The sequence below is a fragment of the Vavraia culicis genome, assembly GCF_000192795.1.
Source record: "Vavraia culicis subsp. floridensis unplaced genomic scaffold supercont1.9, whole genome shotgun sequence".
NCBI classification, from domain to species: Eukaryota; Fungi; Microsporidia; family Pleistophoridae; genus Vavraia; species Vavraia culicis.
The window spans coordinates 46,746-74,412 of NW_007360612.1; the positions used below are offsets into that span (position 1 = coordinate 46,746).

Sequence of the window (27,667 nt, forward strand, 5' to 3'; positions counted from 1 at the left end):
ATTTTTGGAAAGGGAAAGATGAGTAGGGCGTGTTACAACGGGTTTACGCACCGTTTTAAACTTAAGCAGTGTTGCTTCACGATGAACATCCCATCAATTTGTGCAAAAGTGTGTTTTAATCGGCCAATTAAACTGATGTACTGATATGAGCAGATGACAGCACAGCGCATTTGTGTGAATCAACGGGATTAAATTCTTTTTTTGCCGCCTGTGCGTGTGCTGGTCTGACATGTGGGTCAAGGAACCACTTCGTTGCAAAATATCCGTTTTTGAATGTATGAGCTGTGCACACCGCTTTTTCCAGCGTTCAGAATGTTCTGTTAACAGCAATGAACCACGGCCGAACCGTTTTATACCTAAAACATTGCACACGCCACTTTTTTTTATAAAAGAATGTTTTAGAGCTGTAAATTCGCCATCCACCTAAATTAAAGTGTGATATCCGTTGTAAGTGTTGCGCAGAGTGCCTTTTTGTTCTTCGTAATTTTGGCGGGTAACTAAACAAAGGAGTTGGTACCATGAAGCGGTACTAGAACGGATGCAGGCGGTAACAACGGCTATAGTACAGAGATTAGCAACGCATTGAGATGAAAGTACTCAATACCAGCTAATTGCTCGTGATCACTGTTGAACATTTTGGCAGTTAACCATAATTTAACTAATACAAATTGTTAGGTTGTATAATGATTTGTAGGGGAACGGCCATTTACATGGCATAGTATTTAATTTATTTAATGTTATGGAGCAGAGTTGATATTGCCTATTTTTTATGAAGGTTGTTTTACCAATGCTGACGCAAGAACAGCAACAATTTGCACCATTTATGAAGGTTGTTTTACCAATGCTGACGCAAGAACAGCAACAATTTGCACCATTTATGAAGGTTGTTTTGCCAATGCTGACGCAAGAACAGCAACAATTTGCACCATTTATGAAGGTTGTTTTGCCAATGCTGACGCAAGAACAGCAACAATTTGCACCATTGAAAATGTTTGAATGCAGAATAAAACTTGATCATGGTGCTGTGACGTACGGTCTAATATTGGTGTTTTATTTAAAAGATTGATTACATCGCGCTAAGACACCTCTGCGGTATTTTCATCGTAGGCTTGGAAAATAGGGGTTGCTCACCGATCCTAGAAGTGCCCAAAGAGCAAAAAATTGGCAACAATTTACTATGATGTACCAGGAAGAGATAGCTCGAGCAACTAAATACAACACTTGCTGTCTACCATGGCTGTGTTTGTTTTTCAACCCAAAGTATCGGAATATGATGGTGTTGATACGTTAAACTATATTTGCACACCTTTGCTGTTTCTTGCACGTAAACTGCTGTACCACCCGTATAGCGCGTATTTTACATCGCATTTCATCTTCTCGATCCGCATTGGAGACATGCTGTATTGCCGTAGACCGCGACTTAGCTAACTAATTTTACTCAGTGCACTCTCCACAGGGGATAATACGCTATGTGCATGTTTATTGTTTGTGTGAATCAAGCACACTTTTTCCTTTCATACTATTACCTTTTTGACCTGCAACATACCAAATATTGATATAACTGCTACGGTGCTATGCACCATACCATTCAGTCCTTCCGAACACCTCGCACCCACATGTTTACCAAAATGCCGTCATAACAAATTTGCACCATTACGCTTTTTCTTCGAATTTATTACTCATTAAAAAGCTGGGCTGTGCGCCAACACAGTCGTACAACCGGTTCATTACGCCTATATTCTATTCATTGTTGTTTCATGGATGACACTCGTTTCATTACCGAGTAAACTCTTGTAACGTATTTCGCCATGATTAAAGCGGCTGTTGGGTGCCCATTTGAAAGGTATCCATGGGATTAACAGGTTCTTTCTAACTTCTGTACGTAAGCCATGGTTAAACCAATCAACGACCACGCTAACGTGTACTAAAACGCTCGTAACATATTTTGAAAGCTTTCAGGATGACTTTTTTAGCATTTGCTATTCATAAAATGTACAATTCAACAAAACTCTCTTTCTACCTTCTCAACCTGCTGCCAACACCTCGCATCAAGCAAAAAATGGCAGAAGAGGAGTGACAGGGGGTGTTACGTGAAGTATTCTGCCAGTAAATGCACGTGATTTGGTAACTTTGACATGAATGCAATCTGATCTGAAATAAAGAACGTTTTGGATGGTTGGTACAAACTGCCCGTTAAGGCTATGAGTGTATTATACGACCGGTTCGTGATGGTTATTGAGGAATTACTTGGTGTGGACCTGCAGATATGCAAAATAATGTGCCAGTTTAGGGAGATAGCACCTACAAAGTGTCAAGAATATCAAAAAGATGAAATTGAGCAGTAAATAACGAATAACTTGGTGTCATTCGTTTCAACTATATCGATTAATGTACACAAAACGAAGAAAAACAACTTTTTTGTACTGAATGGCAATTTAAATGTGTTTTCACACGCAAATCAATGTTCACTACGTGTACGAATGCTCATGTTAAAGACGTATGTTCGTATGCGTACCGATGAGTCGAAATGCATTCTTTTGGTGGCTGTGATCACTCACTTTACAGGCAGTGTTGAAACGAATAATTTTATTGAGCAATTCAGAAGAACACCAATTATGGCCAAACCAACCGCAACGTGACCGGCATGTACTCAACAAACTGGCACATAGCGTGTTCATTTACTATTAATAACTCTTCTTTTGTTTATTATTAAGGAAACAGGGCTTCACCTTCTTTCCTGCCACAGATGCCATTATTATCACCGTTTAAGTGCCATCGACACGTGTGGTAGAACGAAAGGTGTTTAAGCCGCAAATGTAATGTGTGGAACACGGAATGACATGTTACAAGAATTTAGAAATCATCTTAGCGTTTGTAAACCGTTCATCGACGGTGAATCAGTTAACCGATAGATGCGGCAGAATGCAAATACAGGCACATTGTGTGATGGTACACAACGTAAAACCGATAAAAAGGAATTATTTACCGTTTTGATGGATGTGTGCAAAATGCGTGATGGATTAAATGGAAATTTTACAGAAAATGTGTTTGCACATGGTACAAGTAATTTTGGCAGTTTTTGACAGGTATAACACTTCTTTACAACAAAATAGACAAACATTGCCGTTATAACTCATTTTTAATCCGTTGTTCACTTCATATTCGTGCTATACGACTGTGTAACGGCTCGGTTCGTTTCATCCACTGCGCTCTGTTTTTGTTTGTCCCCCCAGAACAATTTCTACCTGAGGAGCAGTTTGCTGTATTCTGTGATAAATTCATCAAAAAACAGCTGTTTGATCCGCAGCACCATCTTGCTGTTGCATAACGCTGCTTTTTACGCTCCGCTTTTGCACAGCACTTTGTAAATAGCACGTTGTTGCCCCTCTCCGCCACGCTAGCCAATCAATATCTTCCTTACCCCGTTTTTCCTCACTTGTCATTTTCCCGTGTTTCAAATTAAATCTCTTTGTTTTCTTTTAATCCCTTTATCTGCGTATTTCCCCTAAAATTTTTTAATTAATTTTTTCATAGAAAAAAGAAAATGTTAAACAAAGAAGACAATTTTTATCCTACCAATAAAATAGAAGAATCCCTACAGTCAAAAATCGCCAGAGACATGCAAATAATTAAAAGGGAGATAAGAGAGGCCCTCAGCAGCCCGGCAAAGTTGCGCTATCTCGTTGATTTTGAGCACGGGGCTGTGGCTTATAATCCTCCAAAAATTTTCAAAAAAATTGTGATACAGAAGAAGTGGAGTTTGAAAGAGTGTGCGAGGAGAAGTGAGGAGTATTACAGAGAAATTGTAAATTTACCGATAAAGTTCGTGCTTGTCGGATCGGACAAGGTGGTGTTTACGGAGGAATGGATATACGCGATTGAGGAACGCAGGAATTTGAAGTTGCTGAGGAAGATAAATTTTTATAGAGCAAAGTTGTTCAGAGAGGAAGACGAGAATACGGGCAGAGAGGACGTGGTGATGAATGGAGGGTGGAGGAACTGTGACTACGAAAAAAAAATGCTGGATGGACTGGCTGGGACCGACCGTGCGATCACAATGAGCGATCAGCCAGGAATTACCGCCTTAGAGGGCTTTAGAACGGCAACCGATGAGAACATGGACACGAACCAGCTCATACACTCTCAGCGAGTGCTCGCTCGTAAGCTTGCACACGAAGCGAAAGAGTTCATCCAGAGGAACACGCTTTATGAGGACGATGAAATACGAATTTTGGATTTCCAAAACACCTACACATACCAGAAGGAGATGCCCAAGGAGCCACCGAAGGAGACCATTGATCACACCAAGGTGTTTGAGCTCATGAAAAGCGAAAATTCAAAAACAAATTTCAAAATTCCAAATATTAAGAAGAAGGGCACGTGCCACTCATCACATGCAGCCGCTCTTTCGAAGATTCCGTATGACCTGGGCAGAATGGCCACGCCGACCGAAATTTTGAGCTATAAAACGATGAGAAGCAGTAACAATATACGACAACAATAGAAATGTGTGACAGAATGTTAATAGAGGATGAGCAGATACAATTTATAGAGCATAGGCAAATAAATTATTTTTGGGGGTTGTAACACGTGGTTGAGCTGGTGGTTGTTTTGTAATATACTCAAGGTTTGAGAGACCGTGTCAGTTGCATATGCAGTGAATAAACGTGATTGTAAGAAACGTGCTCTTGGATCGAGAATTGCTTTTGTAGCTGTACATGAGCATTTTACTCGGCATTGTCTATATGTTACCATCCGTTTACTACTGTATGATTACAGATGGACAATTCTCAGTGCTATATGTCATGCTTGTGATGTACCATGGTCCATGGTGTTTTAGTTTTCCACCAAATTTGATTTGTTAACTGTAACGTTCCGTTATTTCCTCTTTCACGCGAAAATTTCGCTATTTTTAATAATCAGAAGAAACCGGCCAAGGACTAAATCGCGAATTAGTAATTTTGGTTGATGCAGATGCGTTACTTGGCGCTACACGGGAAATAACGGTTTCAACAGAAAATGTCACAAATTTTTAGAACTTAGTTCTGAGGACATCATAAATTGTGTACTTCAGGCTTTATCGCGATTTGGTAAATTAAAATTACGAAGTTCTCATCATTTTTCCTTTGTGTTAATACCATACCGGTACACGGTCACTGAACAGGTTATATTTAAGTACAACTCACAATTTCCGATCCTTTTTGTTAATACCATACAGGCATATGCTCTAATGAACGTGGCTGTTCATACTCCTCAGAGCCATTCTATTTACGGTGAGCACCTCTGGCAAAAATGGACCTAGAAGTGCTGTCCGAATAACTCAAATTGATACCACAAAAACTGCAACATGCAGGTACCAATTGCTTACAACGCTCTCGTTTGGCTATACAGTGAGAAGTGCTGAGACAGCATTTTTGTTATGTTCTGAACAGCATGTACCTCAGGTTCTTTATACAATCCTGTACTTCTTCTTACATTGGGGTATGATTGCATACTTCACACCATTTTGTTTTCTATTAGTTCCGCTAACAATGTAAGGCATCTCAAACTGTTGATTTACTTTCATGAACTCGTTTGTATGCTTAGTTCAAGATTTGTACACTTTTATAATGTGTAGTCAAAATCTGACATCACAAATGTTTTCATAACGATTTTCGCAGATATTTCTGTCTGGCTCTTGATGTCCCGATAGCTAAAGCCAGCACAGAATGAAAAAGGGGAACGCAGCAAATCCGAAACAAAACTTTGTTTTGCAAGTGAAGGCCTTGCACATTCTGTAAATTTATACTAAAAAACCCATCAATGATATGACATGCGATAAGAACTGCTTATTACTTCCCTAAAGGGTATATGGCCATAAAAGCGACGAATATTGTTCATATTTTGCATCAAAAAACTTACTTTAAAGGTATGGTACAGCAACAAATATATTTTTTACCTTTTCTTTTACTAAAATATCCTACCAGTCAACAATTTTATTTACTTGCCATGCAGGTTACTCAGCACTTATTGGTCTATGGTTAACCAAGGACGTACTTACGACTAATTTATTTTTAAACGACATAATTTTGATCATACGCATTGAATTATGACATGATCATGGAATGATCCGCTATCTGTGCGTTCTAAATGTTTTAAATCGATGTTTATTTTGCTATACATCCTCTAAATGCTTGTGTTGGGAAATGCCCACTCTGGAATAGTGCTAGGCTTGTGAGACAGGTTATTTCACGGTATGATGATTTGTTGGAATGAAGGCTGAGTTTGGTGAATAGTGTTCTCAGCTCCATTTTGATTTTGGCGTAAAATAATGTTCGTAGGACCAGGAGATGATAACACTTTTCAATTATGACGTGTAACGCTGCGTTTAAGCATCATTATTCGAATGCAGAGTTATGATGTGTCCTCATTTGCACGTAGTATCGATGGTAAATAGAACTGAACGAATGTACTGCCACCATTGTGTATGTTTGCTATAAATGCACGGTCTTAGAGTGCAAGAACACGTTAAATAGATATATCTCTGGTAATAGCGAAGAATTAACGCGCTATTTCTCGTAAATAAAATGTATGCTGCCAGATGAACCTACAGCAATTGATAACAGATCCTTTGCACGATTCTTCGAATGCTGCAGCCGTAGCAAAATTAGCAGCTGTCAACTCATGTCATAAGCCTATAGAAAATCAAAATGTGTTGCCTGTGCCTGCCATATCATCTCAGCCGATCAAGCACAAACGCTTTAAAAGTATGCCTTCTCCTGATCTCTCGGCATGTGCGGTTTTATCCGAAAACACCTGTCTAGATGGGCAATTCGCAAAACGTGCCACCGACCCTTCACACTGACATTCTGAGGATTCATCATTCTCCGTTTCATCGCTCTCAGCGCACAAAGCATTTCTAGCAATCCGTGACAGCGTTTTGATCCCAAAATATTTTGAATTTTTAAGCCGGAAAATAAAAGAGCCCTTTCAACAATGAGAGACGATTTGAACCTTGACCAATTGATTCTACGCGCAAGCCTTAGCGAGCGTGCCGAGCGGTACGAGGACATGATAAAAGACATGAAACGTGTGGTCAAGCTGCACTGGGAGGAAAAAATGGAGATAACACCCAAGGTACGCAACTACTTCTCGGTGGCATTCAAAAACCTGACAGGAACAAGACGAGCAGCGTGGCGCACGCTATGTATCGAGAAGGAGAAATACAAGGACACAAATTTAGACTACTATAACGTGATTGTAGACTATTTGGTGGAGGTGGAGAACGAGCTGAACACGATTTGCGACGATGTGATAGGTCATATAGACAAGCACATTCTTAAGGAAAATGAGACTGCACTTGATGTCGAATCGCAGGTATTCTTTTTGAAAATGAAGGGCGACTATTTCAGGTATAAGGCGGAGGTTGCCACCAGCCAAGACTTCTTGGCGTTCAAGACGGAGAGCAAGAACGCGTACGAAAAGGCAAGCGAGATTGCGAATGAGTTGGCACCGGTGAACTCGCTCAGACTTGGCCTGTGTCTTAATTATTCGGTGTTCTACTATGAAATTGAGAAGATGCCAGATAAGGCGTGCATGCTTGCCAAGCAGGCGTTCGACGACGCAATAAAAGATATTGATGTGTTGTCGGAAGAGCACTACAAGGACTCAACGCTCATCATGCAGTTGCTGAGAGACAACCTGTCTCTGTGGACGCATCGTGAGGAGAGCAACAAGGACTACATCGATGAAAGAGCTGATTAAATTTCTTAAGTAAAATTGTCTTTACGAATGAATTTTATGGCTGAATAGCACGTATGCACAGTTTCGTCTGTGATTGAACCGTTTCCGTTTGAGATCCTGATTTAGGTACGGAGATAAGGCAAACGTGGTCTGTTCGCGATGAAATGCGCCGTACGGTACTTTTAGCAGTGTTGAAGATAATGCGAGTTCAAGATGACAACAATGTTGGTTCGATGAGTTTTTACCAGAAACTGGATTTATAAGATGCAAAAACGGGTATGACCAATCCGAAGATTGTTGCTGAATCTGTTCATAAGCCGTTTTAGAACGAAGAATTGCACCACAGGACACAATAAAATAGCTAAGCATGCTTTCATGAAAGAGTTTGCAATCATTTTAACGCAAGGATTGTATTTCTAATGTAAAGCGTTGTACATAATACTGCTGCGGTTTATCTCCCACATTTCTTCAGCATTCAAGAGTAATTTCAACGTGCTATGCTTTCAACACTGCATACTTCTGCTGCAGCTGTTTGCAGGTTACCTCACATTTTACCTTTATAACGCTAAAATTACGTCTCTCAATGCCAACGTTAAGTAAAACACCCTTCTGCGGCAACACCAACACAAGCGCATGTTGAAGGTGCCAATACGAGTTGTTGCCAAAAATTCCTGATTTGTGCTTTACACTTCCTAAATTACCAAACCATCTCAGTGTTCGTGCCGTGTATACGGAGCAGGTAGATTTTATTACCTGCAGTACCAGTCGTGAAGGTAGTTTATAGCTGACGTACAGCACTTCGTGTTCCATAGAAACTTATAGTGGATGATCTAACATGGCATTTACGCTTGCGGCACAGCAATGCCTCGTAGCAACAGAACTGCTTTTTTTAGTTTGCTGCAATTTTATAAATTGAAAAAATTTGACCCCCTCAATTTCCGTCTTCAATCACACAAATATTCGTTTCCTTGTGTTTCATGCGGCGGAGACATTTTTAAATAAAATATTGTGATTTACGAGCGGTTTGAACGCACGTAATTAACCGTTGTGGACGGTCATGTCATGATGTGTTTGTAATGTGTCCGAGACATTTTGCTTGCTGCTTGTGTGGTATCTGAGATGTTTGCATTTAATGTTTTGCTCTCGGTAAATTTTTGTCTGATCGGTCTAATATGCTCGTTTTTATGCACTTCTTTTCCCGAGCACGATTTAATGTAAGGATTGCAGTTCTAGGTTTGTACGATCAAGCGTTAAAGTGCACATTGATTGGTTAAAAGGTTTTTGCGTACCAAGCAGCCGTGCAAAATATGTTGTACAACCAATTATGGTGGCGTATCTCCTTATTTTTGATCAGGGTTCTTCTCATGGCACTGATTCGTAAGCATGTCTCCAGGGTTGATGGTAGGTTTGCCGTTGGTAATGTTAGTTTGCTCGGTATTGATTCGATGAGCGCTCTCAAATGGCCTGTTCACAGTAAATCACCAGGTCAGCACTACGTGGAGTGCACCTTTAGACAGCACTTCCATCTTTTTCGCTTTTGCACCACTAAAATTAATTTATCTTTCTCCTCACGCCATACGAACAAACACACCTTCTGCTACGCTGCAGCATATTTTTAAAGTGCTTTAAACACGTTCTAAGCGGCATGATGAACGCGCCATGCTTTGACCCCTCATGGACGGGTCTCAGCAAACAACGGTTCAAGTCTTCTTTCTGTTTTGGATGAATAAGCAATAGCGGTTCAAATTTACCTCTCACGTGCATAAATTGCGCTGCGGTGCTCTAACCCACCTGCACAGGGTTAAAAGCTCCTTACATCAGTTTTTGGACGGGAGGGTCGGTGAAACACGTGCACTACAAAACAGATCACTCAGGAATTCTACATTTGAATAAAGCGAATGAGATCGACAGATCAGCGTAGCGTACTTGCCGTTTCAAGTGTGTTGCTGTATCTTACAGCGTATCGAGGTGGGCGTTCTCTGGCAGTGCTCTGATGTGACAGAGCAAGCTGTTTTTTGTTTATCTCCATACCGAAAGGGATTGTTCACCATAGGGCACCTCGTTTTCCATATCCAATGTACTATCCGTGTATGTGGCTTGTTCATTCCTACCCGTACGGATGGGGCATTCCATTGGTATCGGTTGATCAAAGAGCGGAATAAACAGGTGATTCGTGGTCAGGACTTGTATCCAGGTGCCATAAGCATTCCATGCTACCTATTCTCGATTCGATTGGTCGTAATCTCAGAGATAAGCACACGCATCGCTAAGCGGTAATCAAAGATGCTCATTGCGTCACGCCACCCCTCCTAGCACGCACATGGTGGTTTGTGTATTCTGGTTCAACCGGTCCATGGATTGGTGTTCACCCCTAGCACGATCAACACCCACACAATCAGTTTCACAATCCAAACTTGACATAAACACACGTCTCAAAACACAACAGAATGTTACCATTAATCGCCGTTGCACTGCACATACTCACTGTTTGCACGTCGTTGCTCACCATAACAAACACCTACCGCAAACAAAACGCACTTGTGCCGCTCACGGAGCATCCCAGTCTTGCGCGTGCTGCCGTTCAGCAGGCAAACGCCATGTGTGCACGCAAGTCGCTCGTGCACAACAATTTGAGCGACAGGCTTGCGGCTGTTGATTTTGTGGGTACCAGGATAGGTGAAAATATTGCGAGATCGATTGAAAATGATGAGCAGAGAGTGTTTGAGGTGTGGTTGAAGAGCGACATGCACAAGGACAATATTGCGGGTGACTATGAGTTTGTGGGTGTGGGGAAATGTGTGGATGTGGATGGTTACTTTTATTATGTGGAGATATTTGGAAAGAGGGCGCGTGATGATGTCTGTAAGACGAGTCCTGCAGACAAGCTTTGCGAACAGCGTATCGAGAAGGATGTCTGTAAGACGAGTCCTGCAGACAAGCTTTGCGAACAGCGTATCGAGAAGGATGTCTGTAAGACGAGTCCTGCAGACAAGCTTTGCGAACAGCGTATTGAGAAGGATGTCTGTAAGACGAGTCCTGCAGACAAGCTTTGCGAACGGCGTGTCGAGAAGGGCAATGAGAAGATAAAAACGAAGAGAACGATAAGATTGATAATAGACAGGAACGCAAGGGACAATACGCCTACAAAGGAAAACAATAGCGCAACTGCTACCGGGTACGGCATTAACTATGGCTACAACACCAATTCCATCTCTTATTCCGATTTCTTGGTGTATTACGATCAATTTCTTAAAAATTACCTGAGCAGTTTTCAGGCAAAGGACGATCGCACGGTGAACGAGATAAACGAAAAATTGAAAAGCATTGATGAACAGTTGAGCAAGTTGCTTGGGAAAGCAGATGAAAAAGAGACGAAGAATAGCGCGGAGGGTAGGAGTGACAGCAGCCATATGGAACATGGCAATGGCAAAAATATAATCAGCATTCATAACAGTAATGATAGCATGAGCTACAGTGGTGGTAACAACGATAGGAATAGGACCAATGATCGCGATAGCAAGGACAGCGGTGACGAAAACAATGGTAGTAATGATGGGAACGGTGGTAGTAACCACGAAACCAGGCAGGGCAATGAAAGTAACAGCCAGGGCAGTAACAACGGCCAAAGCAATGAAAGTAACAGCCAAGGCAATGAAAGTAACAGCCAAGGCAATGAAAGTAACAGGCAGGGCAATGAAAGTAACAGCCAAAGCAATGAAAGTAATAACAGGGACAGTAACGCTGTGAATGATGCAAGTACTGCAACCAAGGATAATAATTCTGGAAGTAGCGGGAATAGCGTCAAAGATAACACCGATAGTGGTAATGGCGGTAAAACCGTGGAAAGCGATCCTAGCAGCAGTATGAACAGCTCAGCTGCTGACAAACCAAAGAACAGTGTAAGAGTACCGATCGTGGTGAGTGATAAATCAAACGAAAAACGCAGAAATGTTCTGTTGATCGATTTGAAAGATTTGCTTGAGAGTATAGGAAACATAAAGAACGTGGAAGATAGCGGAGCAGGTAATGGTAAAGAAAGTGGTGCGGAGGAAAAGAAGAAAAATGGTGAGAAAGAGACGGATGCCCAGCAAAATAAGGTGCATGGCAACAAGAATGGCAAAGCGGATGATGACCCTCATAGCACGGACGCACGTGACGGTGCAAATGGCAGCAAAGCGGGTGATGGTGAGAGCACCGGAACGAATGACCAAAGAGGGAATGTTGATAAAAAGGACGGCAGTAGCGGTAGGAAGAACGGAAAAGAGAACAAAAATGATAGCGAGGGGCAGAAAGCGGACAAAAAGGAGGGGACTGAAACTGCCGAGAACAACAGTGAAATTAACTTAGGTAGTGATGTAAAGAGCCTGGTAGAAATTCTTAAGCAGCTGAAGGAGGGCAAGAACCCAAAGGTGGAAAAGGGCAACACGAATGCAAATACCAGAGAAAAAAATACAACAGAACAGACCGACAACCAACAGGACATGAATGGCAACACGAATGCAAATACCAGAGAAAAAAATACAACAGAACAGACCGACAACCAACAGGACATGAATGGCAACACGAATGCAAATACCAAAGAAAAAAATACAACAGAACAGACCGACAACCAACAGGACATGAATGGCGATTTACGATTTGTCATAAAAATAGGAAACAATGGAATAGAAAACGAGAACGAAATAGGCGAACTGATAGATGTTCTGAAAAAAATCACAAAGAGCAAGAAGGAGAAAGATTCTGATACGGATAAGGAGAGTGACAGCCCGAATGATGCGAACAAAAACAAACCAAAAGACGAGGGGCAAAGTCAGGAGGATGGTAGCGATGAAGGAGGAAACGAGCTGATTTTGAAGGAGTTGGTGAGCTTGATCGGAAAGTTAGAACGTATAAGGACTGGTGAGAGTGCAAAAGACCTAAGAAAGGAGGAAGAGGGTGGTGATAAGAAGGAGATGGCAAATTGGGTGAAAGGTTTGAAAAGTATCATAGAAGGATACAAAGAGGAAAATAAAGATAACGCTGGCAACAAACAGGATAATCACAGCAATGAAACGGATGATAAGAAGACAGATGGGAATAAGAATGGTAAAAATGCCAAAGATAGCGATAAGGAGAAGGATAGCGATAAGGAGAAGGATAGCGATAAGGAGAAGGATAGCGATAATGGAAAAGATAACAGCCATGATACGGATAGCGAAAAAGATTCAAACGGTAATCGAACCAAGAACACTGAAAAAAATGACAAAAAAATCAGAACCAGAGATAATGGCAAAGACAGCGATCCTAGTGCAGAAAAAGATACTAGCGATAAAGACACTAAGAACGAAAGGAACAGAAACAAAAAGAAGGATGGGGACGACAGCAATAATGAGGATAAAGATGATCGTAAAGACGGAAATGGCAGCGAAACTAAGGAGAGCGGCACTAACACCGGAAAGCGCAAACATGCAAATGTCGTCAGAGTACGAAGACGATACAACCCGTTCAACCTCAACCAAACAAAAATATCAACAAAGTTGGCCGAACTGTGCCGCTTACTCTCTGCATCCGATAACATGAACGGCTTAAATTACAAAAACGTGAGCAAACTCTGTATCGATAATGAAAATAGACTTGATGATGAGGTTTACGGTGATAGTGAACAAATAGAAATTGGTATACCACTGTATTACGGTGCACAATTAATCAATTGATGGCTGTTTGATAGATATAAATTAAATTTGTTATTTAATAAGGCTATTGTGAGTATCTGTGCTGATATGGGAGGTAGGCTGTTGGTTTCTTAAACATTTTTACTGCATTCTTATGTCTGTGTGCTTCTCATCCTCGAGTTCGATCCAACGTGTTTTTGCAATAATTCCTGATCAAAGACCACTTGGCGAAGATATTCGTTTCACAGTACTACAGAACAGGAGGTGCTCATGGGTATGCATTTGTGACATGCTGCTCATTGCAGTCCGCTCAAATGGTCTTACTCTCCGATGTGAACTGCAATTACATCTTTTGCCCGAACGTGTAAATCAGAGTTTACCTTGCTATATCATATTGGCAGCATATTACGTTTGACCACTCGTGACCACGGTTCGACACGGGTTGTAATTCGTAGGTGTTATTTACCGCAATTATTCATTCATAGGAAATGAAGAACAGCACGGTTTGAGTTCGATCAGTGTTAATATGGCAATTATCATTGCTCAGGAGGTATCACTACCCAACAATGACATGAGGATGTGTGAATCTCAACAGCTGTGTTGTAGAAGAAGCAATTTGTGGTAAATATTTGCTGATATGGGCGAGAACTTGAACGAAATAGTGGGGTGGTTTATCGAAAGGCATCATTAAGGAAGTACAAATACGGTGGTGCGAGCAGAGGAGCTAAAAATTATTAATGGCAAAGCAAGATCGTTGCTCACAATTCGACTACAGCCCAACTATGACATCATTAAGTTCACAAGTGTTGTGAAATGAAAGATTTATTTAATTAACAGAGATTGTTGATGGATAATGCACATTCCTTGTCTCAATCATTCGTTCACAACTTTTTCGTTGGTTCTACACGAATTAAACACCACACGGATGCTCCGTTGATTTATTGAAGCGGTTCGGCGTGCAATACGTAGGCAATAACTTTTTAAAAGGGATATAATTGTAAAGAAATCGCAGGTAGTACGCAAGCGAATGTGCTGCCAATCTCAGAGATGGTGTTCAATGCCTTGCCGTTGACCAGCCACAATCTTTAGCCTGCTACCCTCCACAGTCCTAATTTGTATTTTCATCCATGTGTCATTAAATTCACGTTTGAGCGTGCGATATGCCGAAGTATTCACACAGGCACGAGTTACTCTACGAGATTTCTCCGTCCAAATGTCTTTTCTCCCTGTCTGTGCATCCTCGCGCTTCATCGCCACGTGTTCAGTTTTCTCGGCTGCCCAGCACTTCTTTCAGCCACACGACCACGGTATCAAAGAGCTCTCTGCTCCCATGCTTTTTCCTCACACACACGTAGTGCTTCTTTATCACCACGTTGAAATAAAATGCAAGGCTAAACTCTACGTACATCCCCTCCATCTTCAGCAAACAGCTGTAATTGTCCTCACCAATCATCGTTTTGATATGGTGCAGCTTAAAGAACCTGTGTATTGCTTTGCCAAGCCTGTCTGAATTGTTAACGTTGTTGCAGCTTATACCGGTGAAAATGCCTTTCAACAGCGTATTTTGCACTTTTACCTTTGGCTGGACAATGTCCGTCATGGGAACGAGGTTTAGACGCGGACAGTCGTTCTGCAAGACCACAATAAGCCTATGCAGAGTTTCCTTCCGGCTGCTGGTGGCCACCGACCGCGATAATTCCTTGTTGGCAAAGTGGTTTTCCAACAAACGGTACATTTTGATGGTTGGACGAATGCACGAGAGCATCGAAACATCGTTAACACATGCCTGCATGTCCATCTCTGTGTTTTCGAAGGTCTTTCCGCCCACTTTGCGCAGAACATGAATGAACTCCGGGCTAAAGGAGTGTGGTACCCGTGTCTTGGCAGTCACGGACGTGACAGTAGGGTTTATGTATGGATGGCTGTGTGTATATTGAGAGTCGTTTTCGCTCTTCGCATCCTTCTTTACATCCCGATTGCTTTCATTCAGCCACTCGCTTTTGAGCACGTCCCTCATACGGTAACGCTTCCTTGCATCGTTCTCAATCAGTCCTCTGACCAATTTACGCGCGCTGCCGGACACCTCTCTGTGAAACATAAATCGCCCTTTCTTTATCTTGCTGTGCAGCACGCCGACGTCCTTGTCATCAAAAGGCAGTGTTCCCACGACCATTACATAGAGAACCACGCCAAGTGACCACATATCAACCTCTGGGCCCGTGTACACTTTGCCCCTAAGCAGCTCGGGCGCAGCAAACTGCAGTGATCCACAAAACGTGCCCAGAAACTGCTTTGAGTCGTAGAAGTTGCTCAGCCCAAAGTCAATGATTTTGATATTTCCTCCTTTATCGATCAGAATGTTCTCAATTTTTAGATCGCGGTGGACAATTGCGTTAGAATGCATGAAATTCACGGCATCAACGATCTGCACGAAAAACTTCCTGGCGAGCGGCTCGTCAAGCACGCCGTTCTCACGAATGCAGCTGAGCAATGACTTGCCACTCACGTATTCATACACCATGTAGAAGTGTAGATCGTTGTAGAAGAATGCATGTAGCTTTATTATGTGTGGATGAGAGGCGAGAGCTGTTATTATAGCCTCCCTGTAGATACGCTCTTCGCGTTTGCACCTGCTTTCCTTGTTGACAGAGTTGTATCGCAGGTTTCTGGGTATGATTTTGATGGCCACGTGCTGTCCCTCCTGTGATACAGCGAGTTTAACCTTTGAGAAACTGCCCTTTCCAAGCGTGCGCAGCAGCCTGTAGTTCTTGATACGCCGCTCGTTGAGCATCCTGTCCGCACACACGTAACCTCTCCTATGCGTCTCGTCTTGAGCCGCGCTGCTGTTCCATTCCAGGCTGGACATGCCACTCTTGCCACCCTTTCTCTGATCGATACCGTCAGATCCTTCGTTCCTCAGTTTAGAATCCATGGTCCGGCATCTTCCCGAACAGTACTCATCCACACACTCGCCCTTGTATCCGCTCAAACGCTGCTGCTCCGCGTCCTCATGCTCAGTGTCAAGCCCGTTCTCCGTCTTGAGATTTTCGCTGTTTGTATCGTCGTATATTTCGTCAAGACTTGACGACGAGTTCGTGTGCATCAAAGTGCGAGTGCCGATTTTTTCTATTTTTGTACGTGCGCGCCACCAATCGTTTTAAAGGGAAAAGAGAAGTCTAATTAAGGAGAAGAGGGCCATTTATAGTTTTTAGAACATGAGATAAATTATTTAGCACGTATTCTCGGTGAGAGCACGGATCACATTTTATTACCCGTAAATGGGGTGGCAGCAACCTTCCTCGCCAGCACGATCACACCAAGCGGTTGCCTTCCTGTGCCGTAATGATACCAACAGCTTTAAAGTATTTAAATTGCATGTACGACCGGTATTTCAGTCACACACCACTCTATTTGCGATACCGAGCCGTGTTTAACAGCTTATCACTCGGTTCTCATCCAATATTTTGTCTTATTAGCAAAATCCGGCATATTTCCCGCTCAGCGATTATTAGATCAGAACTGCGAAGCTGCGATCTTTTTCAAAACACGTGCTCGCAAAAGCACCACCGCTTGGTATGACAGAGAAGCGATGTGTCCATGTGAACGACGAAAAGAGCGTTGGATAAGATATAACAGACAAAACAGCGTATTTATTACGATCAGATGGAAAAGACAAATTGAATGTCTGTTGCTGGCAAATTACTGATTAGTTGGGGTCTGACCAATAAAAATACATAGGGAGGGACAAAAATGATTGGATAAAACGTATAGCAGACGCATTAGCTTTACTGGTACCACAGACGGATAACGCGCTCTATTTCCCGTTCTCGCTGCCCTCATTTTCTTGCCTTGCACCAAGTGCAGCTTGCCGTATCTGTCTCTGCTCGTTGTCCAAGTCTTCTCTTCCCGTGTCTGGCGCAGCCTGTTCGGTTGGCCTTGAATCATCGTGTTTATCGTTATCACGGTGCCCGCGTATCCTACGCACGATCGAGATAAAAATGTGCGATGCTGTGATACCTATCAACGTGTAAAAGAGGAAGTAAACCATTCTTACCGATGAACTCATATTATCTAGCATGGGATAGGGCCATACACCGTTAGACTTGGACAGATATGCTGCCCAGATGTAATACGAGATGGGAACCATTGCGAATGTACACGGAGACAGCTGAAATGCTGTCAAGTCAATATAGAATGCCTCGATGATGAGCGCAGCAAGCGGCAGAGCATGGTACACGACATCCATGTAGAACGGCAACAGCGCATCCACCTCAGGTATCGGGCGCATCAAACTCGCAGGATTTGTGAAGTAAAAGAACCAGAACGTGATGGATATTGTAAATTCGGTTGCAAGTGCAATGGGATAAAAGAAGTTATGTGCTCTCTTGTACTTGAGAATACCTAGAAGAAGAGTGAAAATGGTCAATTGAACACCGATGATGGTGAGGAACTGATTGCGCCCACCCTTCTGCGAGTTGAAATGATCTGCAAGAGCCTTTGGAATGGATGCATCGGTGAGCGAGTACAGGAGGAGCAGAATTGACAGCACGTGGAATGTCAGAACCAACATAGGGGCATGCTCATTTTAAAATTTTTGAGAACGTCTTGGGTATTTCCCAACGAATACCTTCGTATTAAGGAAAATGGGCATATATTCGATCAGATATCCTGAAAAGATCGTTGCATGAGATGCCCGACCATAGGGTGAAGGCCAAACATGTTGTTCCTGTGCTAGTAGACATTTCTGGCTGCAAACCTGCGCATATGTTTTTCACAAGAATGAGGCTATGCTCGTTGACCATATCAGGCTTAATTTTAGCAATTTGTTAATTTCATTTGATTAGCGTTATCAAGATGTTTAGGACAGTTTGATGAACAAATTTATCATTAGGCAGTGTACTATTCATGATTCCGACCTTTTGGAGCCCGAAGAAGCCGAAGCTATGTGTTTGCAGGTACGTGAATCAGAATCAAGTGTGTTGTGTTTAAAGTAACGAAATATGCCGAAATTATTTAATTATAAAAATAAAATCGGCTTTTTTTGGACGATCAAGCCGATATAAAAAGCAGCGTTTGTTTTTGTGCATTTTTCAAGCTCAAAAAATTTTTACCCCATGGCGAAGAACATTCCTCTGAACAGAGCAGGTAAAGTAAGAAATCAAACGGCAAAGGTGCCTAAAAAAGAGAAAGAGAGGGCAAAGACAGGAAGAGCAAGACGTCGAGAGATGTACAATAGGAGAATGGAGCAGGGATTGTTCAAGAATGGTACCATGAGGTTTAATCCGCAGTTTTAATAAATTTATTTGGTTTGAGCTGGAGATTGCAGGACGGCACAGCATTTTGTCTGAGCTGAGCCCTGCTCATGGTAAGCATTTGCTTTTACACATGGTATGTGTTTGCGCAGCATGTTATCTCGAACCTGTTCAAAGCATAATCAGGTGTGTCTTCCTGCTCAAAAATTGTAATGTACTCGCATACAGGAGTTTAAAAAAACTTTTGCTAAATCCCCAATAGTTTCTATGAGCAAGTTTTATGTGAGCCTTACAAGACGATTCTTACAGCTGAAAAATGCCACAGGGTCATGGCACGGATTACACATTAAAAATGCGGTTATCTATCTTCTCATGTTCAACATGCGCAAAGCACGCTTTTCTGCCCGCTGACCTGGTTCACGGTGGAAATTAGTGCGTCAACCCGTACAGAAATCTAAACCAGACACTACCACGAGTGATAATAGTTTGCAAAAGAAAGCGCTTCTGGCCCTGACACGGGACGAGTAAGCAAGCATCAATCACAAGGCAAGAGGGAACCTAAAACTGCATCGTACATTGATCGATAAATGACAATTACGGTACGATAAATCTACGAAATTAACTTTATTGCTACATCACGCATCTGTAAATCTCACCGCTTACCTAACCTGGCTTGACTGCTCAATATGTTTAAATATTTGATGAACAGCGCGACACATCATTTCCATAATTTTCAGTTGATCAGCGTTAATTTTATGGTAAAAGCTAATATCGCGATACGCGCTGAATGACCTTAGAAACTGATGTGCCGTAAGACTTTGGCAGTCACCTGCAAGACAAATTTCGATATATGTGACTCGGTCACCCACCTCTTCCACAAATTGGGTCATAAAACGGATAATTTTTATGAATTGACTAAGGTCTTCCATACGAATCTGATCCTTTAAGAGCAAACTCATCATTAAATACTGACCAACGCAAACCAAATCTTTCATCGCTTGGCAGTACTCCGGTGATAAAATCGTTGCACGATCTAACAGTCCGATGTTTTTGTTTGCTGACAAGTCTTCTAACACCAAACATCTTTTTTCTACCATTTTACTTCTCATCTTCTCGTATTCTGGGATGGCAGCCAGATCGCTATCAAGAACGTTCAACGAAATTGTCATCGCTGATAAGGCTTTCTCCTCATTTTCTACAAAACTACCGTAACTCATATTTTCCTCCGTATTTAGCATATTCCGAAGCAATGTGCAAACTTTAGTACTGAAAACACACTTTTCATTACTTAGCACGCAATCACATTCCATATTCAATATCCTTTGGTCATAGGCATCTAATAAATCTTCTAGATTCTGAGTCTGCGTCTTTGGATCACCAGGTGATTCCACAGTTGTGTACCTATCCCCTGGCATTGACTGAACAGCCAAGAGCGAATCGACATCAGGTTTTGTAAGGCTTTGCTGCCTGGAAAACAGCATTGGTTCCAAGCACTCAATCGTTTCCTGGCCACTCGTCAATACATCCTTTTCCGAAGCACATGTCACAGTTTTCTCCTCTTGCGCATGCGGGAATCGTCGTTGTTCTACCCCATCGTTGATTTCGTCACATCCACTCGTCATGTTATTCCATCGGAACAACGATTTTACTGGAATGGGTTTGATCCGTTGTTCAACACTCCTTGAGACTGCTCGTAATTTCTGTTTGAGAGGATGCTTTTCTATAGAAGGCAAAAGGGACGTACGCGCCCTGTTCATAACTCTCGATTGAGCAAATAAATTAGTACTCGATTCACGAGATATCGGTAACTTCACGAACTGCTGTCTTTTTTTGAGGGTGTTTTGCTCTGTGTCACGTGCCTCTACAATCATTCTCGCATTCAAACTTTCATAACTTGTGCCAGCACCAGTTTCGTGCCCATCCAATTTCGTGTATAATCCGGTCATCGGCAGCTTGCCATGATCGTACAAGAGCTGTATTAGCTTCTTTTCGCATACCTCTTCGTCAACCGAGCTATGTTCAGTTGCTTCGTCTGATGTTAACTCATTGTCCGCTGTGCACCACGATTCAGTGCTTGATGTACTATTGCTTGCCATAAATTGGCATTCAAATCGCTCCTTGATCACTTGCACTGGATCATCAACCACATGTTCCTTGTTTATGAACTTCTCGCCAAGTTCTTCAAATGTACCAGCACCACCTATTTCATTAGTTTCTTGTTGATGCTCAAGCACATCCTGCGACTTTGCTAGGTTCAAATCCATCGAATCACAGCTTTTTTTCGTTTCCGTGAAGTCTGTACGAGGACGTGTAGTACTAAATGCATCCTCTAACGCTGAATGGTTCAGTTTTAAGCATGGTTGCAATTTGTTTAGCGGAGAACCGCGATGAATCATCTTGTCTTGGCATTCAGCGTTCGCTATCTGGTTGAGATTACCGCTGCGTTCAATTTCTTGCCTCTTGTCCAACTCCTGTTTTCTTACCAAGGTTTCACTGGTGTCTGTCCCTGGCATAATTGGTAAAAACATCTGTGGACGAGCAAAATTTAGTGCTTGAACATAGCCACATGCAGCAGCGACCAAGTTTTCATAGGCAGAATTTATGTAAGGGAAGCACAAATTACCCAAAGGAACATGTTGCATTGCTGTTCTGTACGGTAACTCGACTACTATTCCATCACGGGTACGTATTCTAGTGGTCATCTCTACTGTCTCAAAGTCATCAGACAAGAGGGCAGCATTGGCCTCGTTGGGGTGCTGGTGATACGGAGCCGCACATAGAGAATGCATCATGTTGATGAACAAAGGAAACATGGCCATTTTGAGTGGTTAGTTTAAATAATTTAGTAATTTTCCTTTTACCGCAGTAATAATTAAATTTTTGAGGAAAAAGGCATGGCAACACGTCAGCGGGAATATTTTGCTTTATCAACAGATTACATCAAGAAAAATTTGTGGTAGCGCTGTGTTTTAATGAAAATATCCGGTGACTTTGCATTTAGTACAAGTAGCTTACTTGCAGCAATTCGATATTGTTATGAATTATTTACCACCATACAAGGAAGAACCTTTGTACTGTGTACTGGTAGAGGTGCAACACTATGAATGAGGCGTAAATCACCCACAACTAGATTAACGCGTTAAATAGGTGCGATATAGCCTTTTTCAGTTAGAGAGCACTTCTCTGAGCTGTTATACGGCTGCCTTGCTGTTAGAATTTTCTGTGCAATAGTTCGAAAAAGCGTGTTATCAAAATCGGCTCTTTTGCCAAACGAATCAAAAAGGTAAATTATGACGCAATTGAGAACATTCGGGTACATGGGAAGAACAGCAGATGCTTGAACATGTATCAGAAGATCCGCTCCAAATACTGCGTAAGCTGCAGTTAGAGCTCAATCAGCCATTTTAAGTAAATCAATATTATTTATTTTTGAATAAGTAGTGCATGACGTGACCAAACGTGCGAAGCAATGCCGGCTGCAATGACCATCACTTTGTGTCTTTTTTAGGTGGCTTTGTCTCTACATAGGTAAATTTTAATTTTGTGACGCATTCGTGCACAAAAAGGGCAAATTTGTCTTTCCGCTCAACAATTGTCCCGGTTTCTTGGTACGGGCAGCTGAGAGTTATTCCGATGGTAAATTTCATTTTTTCCTTGGATATTATCTCAAAATTGTTGATGCTGAACTCCTCATGGTATTTCGTAGGGTTATCGAGCAGAAACGTGGTTATCATTTCTTTGAGTTTGTCAAGCTTGCTGTAGTCATCGTACGTGAAGCAGTAGGGGAATGTTGCCGTAACGTGCGTGGACTTCCGCAAATTTTTTATGCTATGGTTTCTGAGCAGCTCATTTGGGAAGGTTTCATACCGGCTGTCGGACAGCAGCGTGCTGTAGAGCAGGCCGAGGTCCGCGACAAGGTACGTCTTGCCATCTATCTCAATGATATCGCCTATATCAAACGGCCTTATAAAGAACACAAAGATCAACGACTGGAAGGTGTCGCTCACCAACTTAGAAAACGCGAAGGAGAGCGAAAGTATGAGAGCGCCAAGCGATTTCAAAAAATTTCTGAACTCAGATTGCGCACCAAGAATGATGAACACCAAGAAGAACAGTCCCGGAAAGATAACGACCGACAATATACAGTCAAATTTGTAGATATTGTAGGTGTTTTGGACAAGTGCAGCATCAAGCTGCTTTTTTTCTTTGAGCAGCGAGTTGTACCGCTTGGTAAATTCTTCTCTGGTAACCTCGTTGTTTTCGTCAATGTCAAACAGTTCAAAAATTTTTGTGCCGTCGTTTGCACCGAAGAACTTTCTGAAATCACCGAGTGTGAGCACCTCCTTGTCCATGCGCATCGAATCGAAAATCACGTTGCTCCATTCTGTTTCATCTCCGTTCGGCTCTGTGCCTGTGATGTTGTTGATGTTCTGCAGGTACTGAACAATCATCTTGTTCTTCGCGATCCGATTCTTGTAGTACTGGAAGTGTATCCGGTGGTTGATGTACTGCAGAAAGGCTCTCTTTGCAAGCAACGTGGTGCACAGCAGCAGCATTGCAAAGATTATGTTTTCGTACTTTCTCTCGATATAATCCTGAAACTTGATTTTGTTGATTTTTTCCTCTTTCACTTCCGGCTCGCTGTCGGAGACCTGCGAGGGATCCTTAGGAACGATGACTGGCTGACTGTCTGGTGCTGTTATAACCGGCATAGGCGAAAAGATGTTCTTTATCGATACTACCAGCACGAGCATCACCAAGTAAAAGCCAAGACACAGCGTGATACGCAGCAGCATCATGTTCTGATCGAGAAGATACGCTAGAAAGCTTGGCTCCTTACCCGTTGGATCAATTACCCGTGCCAACATGAGCAGCATCGCGTTAACCATAGAGAAAAAGAACACTACGACACACACGTGCCAGCAAACGTGGTATAAATCGGTGTTTTTTCCGAACACGTCCTTGTTCATGTACACTCCTACGGCAAAAACGAATGATGCTACCGTCAGGATCGTTGAAAGTACGATCCAAACCAAATTCACAGGCTTCCTGCTCAAAATCCTGCCAGTTTTTTGCTCTGAATCTTCGCTGAGTATTTCATTTATATTCTTGACCCTCTGCTCCTTCAAGTTCATCGAATGGGTGGCATTGCCAACACGGCTTTACTTGCAGAAAGGAGTCATCGGGATTTGTGCACCAGATGATTGGTTGCAGCATTCGTTGAATAGAAAATGTTGAAAGAAGGACAAAGTTCAAAAGTTGTACGGTTGAGGAAGATGTGCTATTTATTTTTATATGATTAATTCAAATGGGTATACCTGACCGGTTCACAGCTTTTCCAGAAAATATGCCGTATATTGAACTGAAGCTTTATTTCGGTACGTGATAACATGCAACGAAGTGCTACACCATTACCGGGATCTGTACCGGTAGGAACATGCAGAATAATTTTTGGCAACGAAGTTAAGGCTGCAATCTTTGCGATAGGAAGAAGAACGTGATACGATCAAATTCATTTTTTACCAAAGTTGTTTTGTCTTCTACAACGGCGCGCGATGAAAGGATAATAGGTGTGCTACAGCACGTATTCATCATGTGATAGATGTGATGATCAGCATGCACTCCGTTTTACGGTACTATTGTCCACAAAATGTTCGAAACTGTCGGTAAGAGCTTTTAGCACTAGAATTGGCAATTTCTTTGATATTCTTACCAAATGAACACGCCGTTCCTGACCAAACGCAACAACTTCCCTAAAAAGATCTCATTCAACATTCTACACCACTATAAACAGTTTTGTTCATTCTCAACGGTACCTGATCAAATGTAAAAATTTAGCACATCATCTCCACTGTATCGGCATATAATGCTGCTCTTCATCTTTAGATGGATGGCATGGCAATAAAATACCAACGATTTTACACCATTTCGATTGCGCAGCGCATTAATAACAGATACTAAATTTTAGAGAAGCACGGGCAAACCACGAATATTGTTGGAGTGTGTGATGATAGTTAAAATTCAGTTTTCGTTTCCTTTTGCTCGAGCGCAGGTAACATCATCATTAGTTATCTGCATGTTGAACACTCCGTCATTTATGTGACCAATTCTGGTAATTGTTCTCTCACCATTCCTTCTAATCACATGGTATCTCTCATTAATGAAGTACTCCATGCTCATTCTGATGTTGTAATTGTAGCTGAACACTTTTCTGTACAGAGTAACAAATACAACATGCAATCCGTTGCTATGCCTTATTCTATGCAGCTTGTTCATTATATGGAATATCGAGCTCATCTCAATGCAATCATCGAGTAAAACAAAATCTATTTCGTACAACACGATCAGTGCGATACCATGTTGTTTGACCATGCTGTCCAACTTGTGCAGAATGAATGCCTCCATCTTCTCAATTTGACTTATTATTATGATAAAGGTATTGTTCAAGTGGTTGTCAATTTCTAAGATGCTGTTTCCGTATTTTTTTGTGAGTAGGTCAGCGTATCGGTTGATGGGAAACGGTTTTACCGAAATGAACAGCGTTCTTTTGCACAGCGACTCTTTCAGTACAAGGTTGGTGCGGCCACTACCTTTTTTTCCAGCAATTTCTACTATACCGTTGTATTCCAACATACCGTGGGGATGTGCAAGGATTGCCTGTTTGGCCAACAATAAATATTTTGAACAGCGGGCAGGGCGTAAAGCGGTTGGTAACAAAAATGTGTTGTTCAGGTGTTGTTGTAGAGAAGGCAAACGAACATACTATCGAAAAAGTGGTTGGCCTGTTAAACAGTAGAACGGCCGTATATTAATCGTGTGGTTGGTAGCAAAACGGTTTGAAAAGTTTTGTCACAAATTTTTTGTGTACTCAAGCCGATTGTTCATCGTATCTGTTCTTGTACCTGTTGTACACCACAAAGCATTCCTACTCATGTGTTTCCGTGTTAAAACACAGTATGAATGATCAAAATTAACATTTCCAGTGTTTCTGTTCCTCTCTGCTGCACAATAATAACTAAATCGTTGCAAATGATATAAAGAATGAAAAGACCATTATTTTCACTGTAGTTTGTTCATTTATCTCTTCGTACAGCAATGAGATTCAATCAAACATACTTTCTGGTCTGCTGGGACTGAGCGTGGCGATGGCCTATAATTCATGGTACGAATTACAGTTAAGCGGAATCAAACATATTCATTTATCAAGATGGGATTAATAATTGTACACTACGGTGTCACAACGGACTTGAAAGACATTTGAATTGTTCTATTTGGAATGGTATTTAACATCATGTTACGTAGCATAGTAAGAATAGCATCATTTTCTACATCTCACTCAACACAGATCACTCGATGGTTTGAGAATTCTACCGCATTTTTTTGTCTTAACACCTCCACTACTGCATCCTGACCGTCTTCTCGATAGAAAACGAAGGAATTGGTGCATGGCGTTTTTACGAACAGGTTGTTGCAATCCAATTTGGAAACCAGCAGTTCCATCGATTTATGAACATATTAGCACAAAAGACACGAATTATGAGTCTGTGTGATGCAAAACATTCTCTTTTCGCTGTAAATAAACGTATATTACGTATTGAAACATAGCAGATAAAGGTTTTTGGTCTATCTGTGGCTGGCGGACAAATGAGACTCAGCAGCGCTGAGCCATTCTTGGTTTTGCAAAGCATTCGTGCGTATCATTCGGCAGTATGACGTAACTGCCTGTTCTTATGAATATTCAATGCATCAACATATACCAGAACTATTGGGGTCACAGGTCCTTAACGTTAGATGTAGAACTTCCAGCATATTTATTTGATCCCTCTGGACAGATCGTAGCCTGTAATTCATGAACAAGCGTTTTATTAGCATTCTCATATAAATCGCACTTTATCAGTACGAAATAAAAAACACCCAGAGACAACAAATGGCAGAGATCCTCAAAACCGATATTTTCCCGAAAATCAACGAGGTTAAAGAAGAAAAGCGCAACATTCTCATAGGATTTAAGGAGTGTCCCTATTGTGTTCGTGCAGAGGAGATTTTGGAACTGAGAAAAATTGAGTACGTGTACGTTTATAGGGACAAAGAAAAGGAGCTTGAAGACGAGATAAAAAAATGCTATGGTCATGAAACGTACCCGATGATTTTTATCGATGGTGAGTTTGTGGGCGGATGTGCTGAATTGAAAGATAGGTACAATTGTTAGGAGTACCGCTTAATAAATAAGATTAGTTGTGAAAAATGGATTGAACGATGAAGAAAATACTGCGCTGCTCAATGCTGGCAGTTTTAGTGTAAGAACTTTTATATTGCGCTAGTGCATATGCAGAGTATTTGTTGTGCCGCACCATTTCAGTAGTATCTCTTCACTATTATATTCTCAGCAGTTTCTTATTTTGTGGTGGAGTGGCTTTATCTGCGTTTTTGGGAGTATGTTGGCTGCGAATAAGACGAAAGTTCGACAGTAAAGCTAAAACCTGTCTTTCAGAGGCAGAGATTCAGAGCTGTGATCTTTTCTTATCAAAAAACGGTAAAAAATGTTCAGAAAGTTTTCAGATTATTGATCAAAGGGGTGTGCAGCAGGAAATGTGCAGTGGTAATTTGAGATGGCTGCCAAAGAGCGGTTACGTTTCTAGAGGGCTCAGATTACTCTTCATCGTAGGAATATATGTAACATGGTTCTCTGATGGTACCCGGCCGCTAAGACACCTCGTGTTGAGGATAGAAATACATCACAAGGAACCAAGTTCCCTCACGACGCTATGCAAGGGAATATCTGGACTGATAGGTTCTAAAAAGGTAAATTTTATCGAAATTAATCAAAAATAACATTCTTGCCGTTTCTGTGACCAATCACTCGGTTTATACCAAATTTACAAGGGTTTTTGCAAGAACAGTGCTAGAATGGTTATTTTTGAGAGAATTACTCAATCAACATAAGCTCTTGAGTTGCTCGGTCAAATTCTAAGCGTTAAACTACCTTATTGTTACGATCAAGCGTCATCTTTGACACATACCCCTTTCCTGAAAACTCTTTCG

At 41.8% G+C, this 27,667-nt stretch overlaps 14 protein-coding genes across 14 annotated transcripts; 7 read left to right on the forward strand and 7 right to left on the reverse strand.

The window, feature by feature from the left end:
* Positions 1-3,544: 3,544 nt before the first annotated feature.
* VCUG_00725 (uncharacterized protein) lies at positions 3,545-4,742 on the forward strand (the record flags this gene model as incomplete). Its single annotated transcript, XM_008075557.1, has 1 exon — positions 3,545-4,742. The coding sequence occupies one exon, from the start codon at positions 3,545-3,547 to the stop codon at positions 4,502-4,504; it is 960 nt and encodes a 319-aa protein (XP_008073748.1). The 3' UTR covers positions 4,505-4,742.
* A 2,231-nt stretch (positions 4,743-6,973) lies between these two features.
* On the forward strand, positions 6,974-7,935 carry VCUG_00726 (uncharacterized protein; the record flags this gene model as incomplete). Its single annotated transcript, XM_008075558.1, has 1 exon — positions 6,974-7,935. A coding segment is annotated over one exon (770 nt), but the record flags the coding sequence as incomplete, so codon positions are not given.
* Positions 6,989-8,091, reverse strand: VCUG_00727 (uncharacterized protein; the record flags this gene model as incomplete). Its single annotated transcript, XM_008075559.1, has 1 exon — positions 6,989-8,091. The coding sequence occupies one exon, from the start codon at positions 8,089-8,091 to the stop codon at positions 7,765-7,767; it is 327 nt and encodes a 108-aa protein (XP_008073750.1). The 3' UTR covers positions 6,989-7,764.
* Positions 8,092-8,156: 65 nt separating this feature from the next.
* Positions 8,157-8,532, reverse strand: VCUG_00728 (uncharacterized protein; the record flags this gene model as incomplete). The annotated part of the gene is made up of 1 exon (XM_008075560.1): positions 8,157-8,532. The coding sequence occupies one exon, from the start codon at positions 8,530-8,532 to the stop codon at positions 8,218-8,220; it is 315 nt and encodes a 104-aa protein (XP_008073751.1). The 3' UTR covers positions 8,157-8,217.
* Positions 8,533-9,029: 497 nt separating this feature from the next.
* Positions 9,030-9,341, forward strand: VCUG_00729 (uncharacterized protein; the record flags this gene model as incomplete). The annotated part of the gene is made up of 1 exon (XM_008075561.1): positions 9,030-9,341. One exon carries the CDS (start codon positions 9,030-9,032, stop codon positions 9,339-9,341), a length of 312 nt encoding a protein of 103 aa, XP_008073752.1.
* Positions 9,342-9,962: 621 nt separating this feature from the next.
* VCUG_00730 (uncharacterized protein) lies at positions 9,963-13,424 on the forward strand. Its single transcript, XM_008075562.1, has one exon. It carries the CDS (start codon positions 10,170-10,172, stop codon positions 13,413-13,415), a length of 3,246 nt encoding a protein of 1,081 aa, XP_008073753.1. The 5' UTR covers positions 9,963-10,169; the 3' UTR covers positions 13,416-13,424.
* A 1,210-nt stretch (positions 13,425-14,634) lies between these two features.
* Positions 14,635-16,476, reverse strand: VCUG_00731 (CAMK/CAMKL/KIN1 protein kinase; the record flags this gene model as incomplete). The annotated part of the gene is made up of 1 exon (XM_008075563.1): positions 14,635-16,476. The coding sequence occupies one exon, from the start codon at positions 16,474-16,476 to the stop codon at positions 14,635-14,637; it is 1,842 nt and encodes a 613-aa protein (XP_008073754.1).
* A 711-nt stretch (positions 16,477-17,187) lies between these two features.
* VCUG_00732 (uncharacterized protein) lies at positions 17,188-17,943 on the reverse strand (the record flags this gene model as incomplete). Its single annotated transcript, XM_008075564.1, has 1 exon — positions 17,188-17,943. The coding sequence occupies one exon, from the start codon at positions 17,941-17,943 to the stop codon at positions 17,188-17,190; it is 756 nt and encodes a 251-aa protein (XP_008073755.1).
* A 544-nt stretch (positions 17,944-18,487) lies between these two features.
* Positions 18,488-18,687, forward strand: VCUG_00733 (uncharacterized protein; the record flags this gene model as incomplete). The annotated part of the gene is made up of 1 exon (XM_008075565.1): positions 18,488-18,687. The coding sequence occupies one exon, from the start codon at positions 18,488-18,490 to the stop codon at positions 18,665-18,667; it is 180 nt and encodes a 59-aa protein (XP_008073756.1). The 3' UTR covers positions 18,668-18,687.
* A 597-nt stretch (positions 18,688-19,284) lies between these two features.
* Positions 19,285-21,438, reverse strand: VCUG_00734 (uncharacterized protein; the record flags this gene model as incomplete). Its single annotated transcript, XM_008075566.1, has 1 exon — positions 19,285-21,438. The coding sequence occupies one exon, from the start codon at positions 21,436-21,438 to the stop codon at positions 19,285-19,287; it is 2,154 nt and encodes a 717-aa protein (XP_008073757.1).
* A 633-nt stretch (positions 21,439-22,071) lies between these two features.
* Positions 22,072-23,773, reverse strand: VCUG_00735 (uncharacterized protein). The gene has a single exon (XM_008075567.1). It carries the CDS (start codon positions 23,758-23,760, stop codon positions 22,114-22,116), a length of 1,647 nt encoding a protein of 548 aa, XP_008073758.1. The 5' UTR covers positions 23,761-23,773; the 3' UTR covers positions 22,072-22,113.
* A 172-nt stretch (positions 23,774-23,945) lies between these two features.
* VCUG_00736 (uncharacterized protein) lies at positions 23,946-25,258 on the reverse strand (the record flags this gene model as incomplete). Its single annotated transcript, XM_008075568.1, has 1 exon — positions 23,946-25,258. One exon carries the CDS (start codon positions 25,256-25,258, stop codon positions 24,647-24,649), a length of 612 nt encoding a protein of 203 aa, XP_008073759.1. The 3' UTR covers positions 23,946-24,646.
* Positions 25,259-26,552: 1,294 nt separating this feature from the next.
* Positions 26,553-27,096, forward strand: VCUG_00737 (uncharacterized protein; the record flags this gene model as incomplete). Its single annotated transcript, XM_008075569.1, has 1 exon — positions 26,553-27,096. The coding sequence occupies one exon, from the start codon at positions 26,553-26,555 to the stop codon at positions 26,832-26,834; it is 282 nt and encodes a 93-aa protein (XP_008073760.1). The 3' UTR covers positions 26,835-27,096.
* Positions 27,097-27,214: 118 nt separating this feature from the next.
* Positions 27,215-27,457, forward strand: VCUG_02841 (uncharacterized protein; the record flags this gene model as incomplete). The annotated part of the gene is made up of 1 exon (XM_008075596.1): positions 27,215-27,457. The coding sequence occupies one exon, from the start codon at positions 27,215-27,217 to the stop codon at positions 27,455-27,457; it is 243 nt and encodes an 80-aa protein (XP_008073787.1).
* Positions 27,458-27,667: the final 210 nt, after the last annotated feature.

Coding starts and splice junctions, on each gene's coding strand:
- VCUG_00730 (XM_008075562.1), top strand. CDS start 10,170: ATGTTACCATTAATCGCCGTTGCACTGCACATACTCACTGTTTGCACG.
- VCUG_00735 (XM_008075567.1), bottom strand. CDS start 23,760: ATGAACTTGAAGGAGCAGAGGGTCAAGAATATAAATGAAATACTCAGC.